Raw genomic sequence first — 13973 nt, forward strand, 5'->3', positions numbered from 1 at the left:
AACTGTTTTCAAATAAATAGTTTCATTAAGATAGTAGAAAAGCTAACCCTTAGAGAAAAGTCTGTGAGTCTAACAGGCTCTAGTTTAGCCTACCTTTGGTAGGATTTGTGAAAGCTGCTGGACATCCATTGCATCTATTTCTTCTCCTGAGACTGATTGGGAAGTTTTGGAATATAATCCCAGACGGCTAGCTAGAGTGAAATGGAGAATACACAAAATTAATCAAATTGGTTTTGTCTGATAGGCTAGCAACATAATGCTCAGTTAATATAATTTGTTATCTACTCTCTTTTAAGTCTAAAATGTACTTATATCAAGAGATCATAAGAAAAACGATTGGCAAGACAAATCTATCTGAATTAGTAAAGTCTGGGGTTTTCTGTTTGACTCCTATTTTTGTTTAAATTTAAGAATAAAGAGTTTTCACAATTTAACCCATCAAACCTAAAAACTGAAACAAGGCCAATCAGGTTTTGCTTAGCAGCTCAATTTTAATAAAGATCAGAGTACAGTTTAAATATCCAAAATCAAACAAAATGGTGGTGGATCTGTGGTAATAATGTAGTTGTATGTAAATGAAAATAAATGTGGAAAAGTTTTTCTAGGTATAATCTTCCCAACAATGTTCCTTTTCTAGTGACATATTCTTCTTAGATAACATAAAGTATGACGCTCCTGTCCCAGTCTCTCTCCATATTAATAAAATTAGTATCGGACTTTACCAGACTGCCTAAATTTATCAATATGAATGATGACTTACAGGATCTGGGAGATTAACTTTCATACTCATTTTTTCCCCTGTAATTGTAAAGGACATTCAAATGACACAAGCGTGTGTGTGTGTGTGTGTGTGTGTGTGTGTGTGTGTGTGTGTGGTCTGCTGAGACAACAGAATCATAGACACAAACTATTTTCTGTCAAATTAGGTACATGTCTGCTTTGAAAATAATACTCAAGTTGAAAGGAAAAACTAAATTTCCAATTTCCTTTCACATTCATGATATAGCAGATTATGAGATTGAAACTGTCCTTTTGTGAATAATATACATACATGATTTCATAATAATTTAGTTATATACTTTTAATAGTATTACTTTTTAAACTAAATTTTGGCATTCAAGTTTACATAGAGTATGAGCAAACAAGAGTCATTTTAATTGTATAATCTCAATATTACAAAAACACGTTTTATGTCTAATGGTTCACAAAATTGTATGCTAATTTAAAAAAAATAAAAACAAAAGGAACCAGCATAGCTGTACCGATTGCAACTGCAGTCTCCTGTGAGTCTCCAGTAATCATTTTTATTGATACTCCTGAGGCAATGAGTGTTGTAACAGCTTCTTTCACACCAGTTCTAGGAGGATCAATGATTCCCACGAGGCCAAGAAATGTCAGCTGTCCCAGTTCAGGACCAGAAGCCAAAGCAAGAACTTAGGAAATAATAATAAAACCCGTAAAAGAAAGTGTAAGTCACAAAAATATTAGAATTACTTGACAAACGCTTAAGAGAGTAACACTTAGCAAATCATTTAAGACTATAATGTCATTAGAGTTATTACATAAACCTTAAAAAACAAAATATTGCATGTTAAGATAGTACAGCTTAAAGGTTCCAGATATGGGACTATTTTAAGCTATCAAAAATGAAAAAGAATAAGACTAAAAAACTGTTAGGAAGGAAAGGCAAGTAAGGAGTAAATAAAGATTATTTTCGCATAGTAACCACAGGCATCTTTCAACATAAACTTTTGGCTCTTTAGAAAATACAATTAATTATCTGAAGAAACTATGGGTTTGTTTAGCTTTACAGTCAATTTTAAACAGACACTTTTGAAGGTGGCATCTACTAATGTTATCTTCATCTTTCCACTTCATAAGTCTCTAGAACAACGCAATAGCTTGAAAAGGCTATATTAACTAATTATAAACAACTTATAACAATTTCATACATGATAAACCCTAGGAGGTAAAATTAATTGTAGTGATAGTAAAACCACTAACACGAACAACAGTTTGGATTCTTTTACTCTTTACATAACATTAACAGGTATTTCTTATTTGTAATTTTTGTTCTCTAAAAGTATATAAATAACACCACCCTAGCATTATTTATAGTTAGCTTCCTGTCATCCCTGGGCACTAAATATAGAGCATAAATTACTGTTGATTTTCAAATATCATTTAGCTTATTCTCTGGAACCTCTCATAACTATCTTATGAGCCAAAGGGATGTATCTCCATCAGGGATATTATTAGACTGAAGAACTTACACAAGAAACATACATGTATGTTTCTAATGAAGAAACTGAAAGCCCCAGCAAGATCACAGGAAGCACCCATTCTTATATAAGCAGAAGGTATGGAGGATTAGATAAATTTGGAAAACCATGGTTAGAGTCAAAAAACTTCTATTTTTCCAGGGACAGAGTCATATACCTATTTATGTAGATGTAGGACTCAAAGGCTTTCACCCTGCAAGGGAATGGGCCACTTGACAATCTCTGTTATTAGAATGGAGGCAGATATCAACAGAACACAACAGTATCAATTTGTGCCAGCAAATCCTAAGAAAGGGAGATCAGATCTTGGCACTCTCAACAGAGGGGTGGTATTAGCCCAGCAGCTGGTCTCTTGTATTTATCTGTCTGCTTCTTTACAATAAATGAAGATCCACTGCTACTGTTTGAGATAAAAGTAGGTAGACCTTTTCATGTGGAAGGTCCCTAACTAAAACATAAAACAAACATTCTAATTTCAAAATTAAGAACCATACATATTTTAAGAAACTTAAGTTTTTTAAGATGCAACATCAGTATGTATCAAGTTATATTTAAAATCTTTTTGTTCTTCATTATGGTAATTTCAGAGGCAGGAAGAAAATGGTGCACAATCAGAGTAAGAGAAAAAAACAGGAAGCAAGAGACAAACGACAACGTTTTCGAAAGCCCTTATGAAACAAAGATTTTCTCCTTTACCAACTCGTCTATTTAACAATGTTACAACACCGAATCACACACACACAACCCTCGACAGTGCTCTAGATAAATAGAGTCAGAATTCAAATTCAAAATATGTGATACTTCTCCAAAAATTAAAGAAAACAAGAAGCAGATACCAGACCTTTAAGACTTCTGCAGTGTTTCTAAATCCGAGCCAACTTTGAAACCCTATTGCTGTAAGATGCTAACAAATTTATTAAAATAAGAAAACTCTGCTCTCTAAACCTGTAAATGAGAAAGCCATATAAATCTATAAATGCTTTATACCTACAAAAAAGCCCTTGCTTAAGTGAACCATGAGTAAGAAGATGATTTTTTATATAACTTGTTTCCGACTCCCAGGAATTGTAGTGCTTGACTTCCGTTTTGTAAAAATAAAATTAAGGAAGCCAACTCTTCCAATTTCCTTGAGAGAGACTACATAAGTACATATATTACCCAAAAGCTAGATGACTATCCAGAAAGTAAAAACCTTCTGGAATTCTATAATGATTCCAGAAGAAGCGGCCCAATGTGTGTGTGCAGAGCAGACCCTCTCACCCCATCACATTTAGTCAGTAGCATAAGCACAAGCAGAATTTGGGTACTTCTTTACCTCTCTGGTAAATGAATGCAAAGGGAAGAAGTCAGCAGATGAGGAACAAGTAAGGAATTACCTTACTTACAAGTAAGGAATTACCTTACAGTTTAAAGGACAAATTAGAGACTAAGACTTCAATATTCAAGACAGTTATTTTAGATCTACTAACAAATAAGACAAAGCAATAAAATAAAGAATAATATCACTTTACCTCCATCCATCTCTCTTCTCACAAGATAAACCTGTCTAAAACAAAATTACTGTACTTACTCAAAGACCACTGCAGGTCTTTAAGAACTAGAGAGTTCATACTTTGCTACACTCCTCATTTTCCATGTTTTGGGGGCCAATTAGCTAACTAAAACTTAATACTTCAGAAATGGCACAGTTTGATAAAGCCTGGAATAGAGTTGGAGAGCTCAGATAGGAAGCATGCATTCATCTGCAATTAGCAGAAGGCATTAGATGACTATGCACCTTACCTCTGAGCCCTGCTGAGCCCATTCGTGCCTTCTCTTGTTGGTACAGATCTCTCTGCTGCTGCGTAAGTGTCAAGGTCTGCCCCTTGCTGTGGTACGTAGTACAATACTTAATCACCTGTTCATAAGCACCCTTCATAAAACAAATCTCTGGTCTGTCCTAAGAAGAAAAACACAGCAAAAAAATTTAAATTAATTTCAACTTGTACCTACCTGCCATTAAAGTCCAAAAACAAGTGGCATTCATATCTCATAATCCCCAGGGAGTTACTCGAGCCTAAGACTTTGAGTGGCACTTAAACTCTGAAGATTAAAAGTTCATATGTGAAATCCTTCTGCATCCTATAAAGAAAATGGTGTCTACTCCCCACCCTCATCCCCACATACTGAAGACAGCGCTACACTAAACACCGGATTAGGCATGCTGAGATTTGGAGAGAGACTCACAACAGAAAAAGGAAAGAGAGCTAACATCAGCCCATAAGCAATTGTTCGGGCTTTCTGTTAGCTACTATTATATGTATATATGTGATCCCATTTAATTCTCATAACCACCTTATAATTATAGGTATTATCAGACTTTTGCTTCTATTTTTTTATCATGGTAAAGTAATATACAAAAGCTTGCAATGAAAAACTGCAGTGCCCTGTCCAAATCATCTCACCTCTAGTCCTACTCCAAAGAGGCAAACTTGTTTTAACTCTATAGATGCTTTTTCCTTAATATTCATCTCCATGTTTTAATATGTTTGTACTGCTTTTTGGCTTAACAATTTTATACATTGTCTATTACGATAGGTGATAGTTTGGTGGTCACCCCCACTACTTAGTCCTCCTCTCCCCATCGCTGTAATATAGTTAAAGCAAAATTTGTCAGTATTCTGTTTACTTTATGACTCCTCACTGTTGAGTGAAGTCAACGTCACTAAAACAGTTCACATACATCCCAGTTCACCTTGCAGGCACATAGTTGGAATGTATTTCCCTGCCCCTCACTCCCACTTTGACATCAGGTATAATTTGCTTTGGCCAAGTAATTATGAGCAGTACTTGTATCACTTCCAAATGGAAATTTAGGAACCAGTGCATAATGTGTTCTTCCTCTGCTCCTGTTATGACAGCGTGTGCTCACACTGAGATGGAGATTCCAAGCTTCCATCTGCCTGGGTCCCCAAATAACCAGTGAGCAGATATTAGGGGATAGCGAGGCGGCAGGAAGACATGATGCTGTTTCCATGGCCTATATAAATCAAATACATTTTCCTGTTGAAGCTTTATCTTTTATAAAGTTAGTAACTGCCTCTTTTATTTGCTTAGTTTTCTTTACTAATTATTCTTGAATTCCTTCATATAATACAAAGCCCTTCTCAATAATATTTTTCACATGATCAAATAAGAAGGTAGGTTATTATTCCCACATCATTACTGAAGACCACCTTCCTTGAAGCTTGTTCTCATTTCCTTTTCTAATTTGAGTTGGCTGATTTCCAGGCCTGCAGCATCACTGATATCCAGGAATTTCCCTTCACATCTACCCTGGGAATTCTTTTCGTGGCCTTCCTGGTTAGAACTTACTGTGTGCTATGTCTTCCTTTTCCTTGGATTATTATATTATCTTCAAATAACATATCCACCAGCATCTTTCTAAAAAAAGATGTGTAGGATTTACATTTTGAGACTCGGAATATCTGAAAACATTTTAATTCCATTCTCACATTTCTAAGTTCAGCTGGGTATAAGTTCCTTTCAATTTGAAGGCTTTCCTCTAGTATCTTCCAGCCTACAGTGTCCAGTGTTCCATTTGGAAACACCAAAGGAGCTACTTTAATTCCTAACCCCTTGTATATCATCTCCCACTTGCCCCCCCCCCCCACACACACACCCTAAAATCTCTGGAAACTTTCAGAACTAAGTATCTTCGTTTCTTGATTACTGAGCCTTGCATCTCACTCCTGGGGAGAGACTGTTCCAAGATGTGACTGCTGCCTGACCCAAGCTGAACCCAGGCCAGAAGGGAGAGACTGCTTCCCGCAAACCTGAAACTAACTGGTCATAATGGGGATTCATTCTGACATAAACCAGTACCCCTCTTCTGCTTCTTACTACATGCTGGGTCCTGGAACAGGCCGTTGTCTTAACCTGGTCAAGCATACAAAGTAATTTCCTGTACCTGGGAGCATCCAAGTACTAGTACCCAGAACTATCTTCTCCTTTACCCTACATAATTCGTTGGCACCTGCAAAGCAATGCTGGGACCCATTCATCTTCCAGCTACTCAGCACATGCCTCATGTGTAAGTTTCCCTTAACAAACTCTATTAATTACCAGACTGGAGTGGCCAGCCTCTTTCTTCAGTCTTTCCAGGCCCTCTACTTACAAAGGAAGATTTTCAGTTCCAAGACCTTATCCTGGGTCTGCATGGTTGAACAATATCCTCTCCCAACTCCCTTTAACATACTCATGCTGAGCAGCTGATGGGCAATTTTACTCTATAAGCTGAAGTCCTACCTCTGGAAAATTTTCTGGTGTTATTTGATAAAATCTTCCCATTTTGTTCTCTCTTCTTGTTACCACTATTAGGTGTGTGTTGGATCTCCTATATTTATTTTCTGATTTTCATACCTTATCTTTTGTATTGTTCACTATCCACATCTTAGACATCTTGTTCAACTTTCTGATTCCTTGACTTTATTTGAACAACGTTCCATTTATTTTGTTGTCATTTTTTATAGTCTTTGGAAATTTTCCTTCAGCATCCAGCATTATCTTTGTTTCTCTGAGACCCCTTCCTCTGTAGGTTTGGTCTGTGTCTTTCATAGAAAACTTTGACCATATATCTAACAATCACTAATTGTCCATTTACATTCAAGACTGAAGCAATTCAAGTTATAAAGCTCTATGAGCATTGAACGGCACAGCATATCAACCCGTGGTTGTAGGCTGATGAGAAGAAGCCCAAGAATAGGTAAACGCTACCAACTAACAAAGAGCTTAATGAGGAATACTCTGTACTATACTGTACTGTTGGAAGTCGCCTGGAGCCTCTCTAAAACTTTTCAGTCTTCTGACTTAGAATGAGGGTAGCAGATACCTACCCCCAGGCATTCTAAGAAAGTGGAGTTAGGACCTAAAGGCTTGCCTTGCCCTTAATCACTATTTTTTTAAAGTTTTAAGCTAACTTAATTCTGCCTTCCAAGCTTGTGTCCAAAATGAGATTTCTGATATTCTATAGGGTATGGCCTCGAAAAAACAGAAAAGGTACTTGGGGCAGTTCTGTTGGTTCATTACCCAAAATTTTAATCTGATCTCCTGTTTTCAGCCTCACACCTTAGTCTTCACCTTCAAAGATACCTGGTCCCCCTGAGTCTTTCCCACACTTTTCTTTTTTAGTTTATATCTTTTATTCATTGGTTGTTGTTTTGGCAGGTTCCAGGGAGACAGTAGAAAAAATGTATATTGTCTGTTGAAATGAAAGTCCTCTAAATATAAACTATTTGAGCCACCGAGGTTCTTTATAAATTGGTAACTCTGCCATATCTGTGCCATGTTGATCTCTTCTACATCCTGAGTCAAGTCAATAGGTTTGGGTTTTGTTAGTTTCATTGGTTGGCTTTCTTTTTTAAGAGAAACCCTTCAGGTCAGCATATGGGAAAACTAATCACACAAATCTTTCCAAATTTATATTCTGCCACTCCCTATCCCCCACTTCCACAACTGAGAAGATTCAATGTACAACTTCCAATGTATAACTTTAATGAGGTTAGATTCAAAACTGAAGTCAAATCATTAAACTTTACATGAGCTACATTATCATGAAGTATTGTGTGATAGTACATAAAATGTAAAGAAAGAGACCTTCCAAATAAACTCATATATATATTCTTGCTATGTAACTATACGGTCAAGGGACATCAGCTAAAAATTATCAAATGAAATTTTTGAAAATTTTATGTTACAAAGTTTAAAATATCAGGCATCTTATTTTTACAGTTTTCTTTCCCACAGTCTCACTTCCCAGAAGTTTATAAAAGTTCCTAGGAAAATCAGACATAAATCTTCTTCCCCCTCATGAACAGAGTACCTGGCACACCTCTATTTATAAATTCAAGATCAGTCAACTTGCTCTCTTTTAAAACCAAGACATTTCCTACTTATTATGGGTGAGAGGGAATTCTCTCACTCATTCTTATCTACAGAGATGTAACTGGTTTCAAAATGTTTGCTCACAGGTGTAAACACATAAGCAATTATTAATTCCTAATAAAGGAAATATAAAAATAATGAATATGTATTTTTAAAGGAGAAGTTTAAGCATCAAGCTGGTAAACAGAAATTATGAGTGATATAACTATATAGCATATATAACTAAGAACTCTTATTTCATTAACTGTGTAAAAATTTCTAAAGCACCCAGGAATAAAGTAGTAGCTTGAAAATCAGTGTATGTCATTTTGCCAGTTTGTAAGCTGGATCAATTAACATAAACTATACACATCGGGTAACCACTTTTCCACAAAACGATGTGGTTTTATTTGTTCTGAAGACAAGACATTCCTTCGGTGAAAGAATACGGATGGACAGTGAGTGGTCTGCAGAGACCGAGAACAGTCTGTCTTCATGAACAAAAATGTTAAAAGAATTTGATGTCATAAGCTCTAGGAGACTGACACCATGCTCCGACTCATTTAAGTTGTTTGCTCACACAGCAAAATTGAATATAACTATGCATAAATGCAGAGAAAATGAGAATAACAAGGGATAAATATACTTTGAATTACACATACTTTAAAGCAGCACGTCTTTCTTATGTTGAATTCTCAAGGTGGACAATAAATAGAAAATAGTCATCCATGATAAACAAGATATAACAAGTATTCTTTAAATGAAGGATACCTGTTGTGTTCGGTGTACACATTTAACAGCCATCCACTTTTGCTCGGAGCTAAAAGGATATTCAGCTTTTCTGATATAGTCCTGTTGAAGTCCATCAAGACCCATCTATATGGCACAAAAAGAAAGTTAACTCTCACCAACACGCGACTATTTTTTCCTTTAACGAAGAACAAGGGTTCTAACTTGTAGCTAGGCTGGCTAGAGATACCTCAATTATTTTTCAAAAAATGGTGACAGAACAGCAGTGCTCCATCTATATATACCATCTTTCTCTGAACAGTAACACACATGTTCCACATAAAGGCCTGTGTTGATATACCCTCAGGAATGCTACCTGGACTGCATGTAAGCCAAAGCTTCAACAATGACTGTATTAAAATCTACTGACTCAAATTCTGTGAGGAAGTAGCAAACAGATAAATAAGGGTACCCAGCCACTGAGCATTTACTTTTATAATCAACAGAAGTTTCATATTCAATTTTTCACTCCTTAGGGATTCAACTCAATCTTGCCTGCTGCTATACAATTCCACTCCATTACACCCTACCACCTGATATTCTGACTACAACCAATATCATACAGCTATTCTCCTTCCCAATACCCTTTGTATTTTCCTCCAAATATTCAAAAAAAATTTTAAACTACTCAAAAACCTAGTTTATCACTTCTTGTTAACTTTTTGTTGCCTATTGAAACATGTTGAGATTCTTCTTCCTGGCTTTCAAAGGTGCTCCAGAAAACCCACCGTACACCCTATTTAATAATCTTCTAGGTTACTAAAACTCCTTTCATTTCATCCAGGTTAACCAATTCAAAAGCCACAATCCATTTTATGCTTCTCTCATCTTCTATACTTTTATTCTTACTCTTTTCCTGGCTTGCTTACTCAATCCAAACCCTTCCTATCTTTCAAAGCCTAGGTTCTAATGAATTGCACTGTTCTTATACATGGCTCAATGTTTACTATCCTGGTCTGCCTTTTATTTTTTCTAAGCACATCAGTGTTAACTTCCTACCTAAAATGTGAGGTCCCCACCCATAAGGAAGTGATTTCGCACTCTTTATCTCTCAAAGAGATAAAGCTTAATGTAATACAGTAAACAGATTCAACTTTTGAATATCTTTTTAAAAGCTATACTATGCTATTTTAGTTACAAGGAGAACAAATGACAAAGAAATGTTACTCTCTGTTAAGAAAACATATACATTCCAAAAATATCAATTTTATTTTTTTAAATTAAATGTTATAATAATCGGTTTCTATACTGGATTTCAATTCAAGCAACCTCATTTAGAGGCACATCCTGTTTCACACAAGTCTCAAAGTTTTCTAAAACTGCTCTTAAAAGTAGGAATTTTATTTTTGTTTGGGAGTAACAGATTGGACTTCGGGTTTCTTGTTTAATCAAATGTAGGACTTGGGGGGAAAAGATCAATTGATATAGATGTAAAAATCACTGAGAACAGTATCCCATCTCCCCAACACAAATTCTAACTCTAGACTCATTTTAAGAAATTGATCATGGAGGGAAAGGGAAGACTGGAAAAAGAAAAGCTGATTTCTCATAATGTTCTTAATATCTTCACATAGAAATTCTAAAGAATGTTGCCTTTTACTCACTTGAAAGTTAGTATTTATAAAGCTTTTCACACAAAACTGTATTATGGAAGACAGAAACATTTCTTCATAAGAAGAAATCCATCGCTGGTCATTAATTTGCATCTTGCATATAAGGGATAAGGTTATACTGAAAAGCTCTATGCTCTGTATTCCAAGACTAAAATTGGTTCTCAAAAGGCAGTAAAAACAACAAAACAGTGTGTCTTCTTCACTCTATACCTACAACCAGTAATACTGAAATTCATGGCCTCACATCCTTTTGTAAGGGTGATGTTTTATATGTCAAAGAATAGAGACTAGCACATACCTTCATTGCAAGAGCAATTAAGGCTCCTTCTGTTGGCTTCCCCATTAAAGTGTTATTCCTAATTACAGCATCATTGCACACACAGCCCGCCTAAGAGAAATACACATAAACCATGAACCCATCACTGTATCTTAAGTTGTTATGAAGAATGTCACCTTCTTAGAAAATAAAGTATTTACCTCAACAATTCTACTAACAGCTGGGTTATAGAATCCATGAACAACATCGCCATCAACAATCACTTCCCCAAATGGATTGTAGCCAACGCCAGTAACCTAAGGAACATAAAGTGGGGTCAATATTGTAACCAGTAAACAGTGACAATACTTAAAGAAACTAAAAACTATGAGTTCCGTTCATTTCATTTTATACATCATGACACTGTTAGCATACATATCTAAAAAAGTACTTGAATTTGTATAAAAGAACATTAATAGTTAAAGGAATATAAATTCTAATTTTCACCACAATGATAAAAACCTACAGTTAATAATATTAACTATTAATTACATTAATAATTATAAAAATGTAGTTTCATAAGTAGAAACTATTAATATAATAATTAAAAATAATCTTATCGTTTCTACTTACAATATACTATTAAAATATATAAACCATGAAAATCTCTATACACATGAACTTAAATTTATATATTACATTTATATAACATTGCGATTTGCAAAGAATTTGCATCTATTATCACATCTAACATTCATGACAAACCTGTGGTCTGAACAAAAGCAGAATTCTTTTTAAAAATACAGAGGCTCACAGACATCTAGTGATATACCCTAGCATTTACAGACTACTTTAACATAGCATATTACATACAAGTTTTAAAAATCAGAGGTAAGACACAAGCCATATTTCCATATGGCTAGAACTAAGCCAAACAAAAGTTAAATTTCAGAATAAAAATAAGATAGTTCAGCGAGAATTTAAGAAATGGTTAATATTTGACATATAAAATTATGGGCTTAAAATAAAAAAGAAACTTATTATATTCTATACTTTCCACACCTGGACCATATAAACACATGTAACCCCAATAACCTTCTGAGTCATCTAAAAAAAAGCGCATTCAGTAACAAAGCATTGAGTATCCTTAACCAAATCTAAATATCAATAGTCTCATTTTAAGGCATATGTAAAGCAGAATTAAATAAGCCTAAGTACAACTTCTGTCAATTTGCCTAATACTTACTTTGCTCAGTGAACTGGCTATACATTTTAAAATACTATACCTCTCATAAGTAGTGGTAATGAACATTCTAGCCAGAAATCCTGCCAAGAGTAGGTGAGACTATAATTTGTCCTCACCCAGCTTTAAAACTACCTAATGCGAATACATGATATGCATTTAAAAGACTGCCAATATGTAATTTTTAAAATAAAGTAATTCATCTTTCACTTATTCTTTCAACAAATATTTACTACTATGAGTCAGACCCTGTGCTAGAGAACATAGTTCTTAAGTTATCAAACTGAGAGCATAATAGGAAGAGATACAGAAAATTTTATGTGGACTAAGGACTTAAGAGGTATGGAATTTAATGAAAACATATAAAGTAGAGCCAGTTGTAGGTGGTCAACAAAGGTTTTCTGAAGAAGTGAGGTTGGAATTGAGGTGCAAAGGATGAAGAAGCATTACACTGTCCTAAGCGGTGAGAACAACAAAGGTCCTGAAGTAGGAGGAATTCTGTCATGCTGAGAGAATCTTAAAGCCAGAGTGGTTAATGCACAGAATGCAAAAGGGAGCATATGAGGCTGAAAGAGCAAATAATGGACAGAACATATAGGGCTTTGAGAGGCCACGCTTCAGGATCTTGGTCACAATGGAAAGTCACTGGAGAATCCTGATTTAGGGAGTCGCGTGCTCAAAATTTGGTTCTGAAAGATCCTTCGAGCTGCACACAGTGAAGGCATCAGGCGTTTGGTAATAAACGGATGCGGGGATGATTAAAAGAGAAGTGTCAAGGATAATTCAAAATTTCTGGACTGTATAATTGGAGAGAGATCAAGACTTGGTAGAATCGCATGGAAAGGAAAAAGCTCTGCTGCTGACTAATTTACAGATTTATAGCTAAGAATGTTAAATACTAAGTTTCTTAACAACAGAATACTATTGTTTAAGAAAAAAATCTACAGAGTACATACCTCGGCATGCAGACTGTCTGAAGTAAATATGTGAGTAACAGTCATTTCATTCTTCGTCAATGTTCCAGTTTTATCTGAACAAATCACATTACAGCAGCCTAAAGAAGAAATTATTACATGTCACCAAAAGTCAAGGAGAAATACAAGTTCGTACTGAAAACAAATCAAAAACCATGGAATCCTGTCTAGTCTCTCTGAATTTTGAACAAATCAAGCTAATTGATAATTTTAAATAGCTTACTCATTATGCTTGCTTCAACATGGTTTCTGAAATTAAAATTAGATGCTAATAAATGTTGACTTTTTATTTATTTACAGTTCAATTTCTACAAAGCTACTCAACATTAACTTCATACAATAATTTTTATATAATACATTTTCTAGAAAGCCTCAAGGGTACCTAAATATAAACCCATATAATTTTTCAATTAGTACTTTAAGGTATTTTGTCTTCTTAATAACAAATGCAAATTAGAAATTAAATAATTTTAGATTCCTAAATTTTAAAAGTTTCATAGCATAAAGTTATAATTTTCATATCACATAAAATTATATTATAGCAATATAACTATTATATACTTACTGTTATCATCAAATTCAACTCAAGTATGACATTTAAGGATCTGTCATTATCAATTATCTTTCTTGAGATGTCAAAAGACAAAAATTCTATTAATTTTACTCCAAAGTTTCATTTGTCGTATGAATTTTTTTAAAAATATGATTTAAGCATTACAACATTCCATGACGCAGAAAGATTTCTCTGAAAGTCCACTGTCCTGAGTGATATGCAATTTTAATTACCTTTTTCTGGCTGTAAAAACCATACTCAATACTGCTACAAGCCAAATATCACTATGCAAACTTCTAAAACCAAAACTGTAAAACCCCAAAATAGTTCCCTGTTGATGTAAACTAATACATCATTTCATA

General features: G+C 34.7%; 1 protein-coding gene across 10 annotated transcripts in view; it reads right to left on the reverse strand.

The window, feature by feature from the left end:
- Positions 1–13973, reverse strand: part of ATP2C1 (ATPase secretory pathway Ca2+ transporting 1) — a 115472-nt gene that overhangs the window by 35453 nt on the left and 66046 nt on the right. For all 10 annotated transcript variants that reach the window (XM_036219702.1, XM_016140269.2, XM_016140268.2 and 7 more), the window contains 7 exons: positions 13041–13138; positions 11063–11158; positions 10884–10973; positions 8955–9059; positions 4065–4221; positions 1263–1433; positions 94–191 (listed from right to left, as the gene is read on the reverse strand). In XM_036219702.1, the coding sequence (XP_036075595.1) occupies positions 94–191; positions 1263–1433; positions 4065–4221; positions 8955–9059; positions 10884–10973; positions 11063–11158; positions 13041–13138 (815 nt within the window). The remainder of the gene's footprint in view (positions 1–93; positions 192–1262; positions 1434–4064; positions 4222–8954; positions 9060–10883; positions 10974–11062; positions 11159–13040; positions 13139–13973) is intronic.

The sequence above is a fragment of the Rousettus aegyptiacus genome, unplaced genomic scaffold (assembly GCF_014176215.1).
Source record: "Rousettus aegyptiacus isolate mRouAeg1 unplaced genomic scaffold, mRouAeg1.p scaffold_m13_p_4, whole genome shotgun sequence".
NCBI classification, from domain to species: Eukaryota; Metazoa; Chordata; class Mammalia; order Chiroptera; family Pteropodidae; genus Rousettus; species Rousettus aegyptiacus.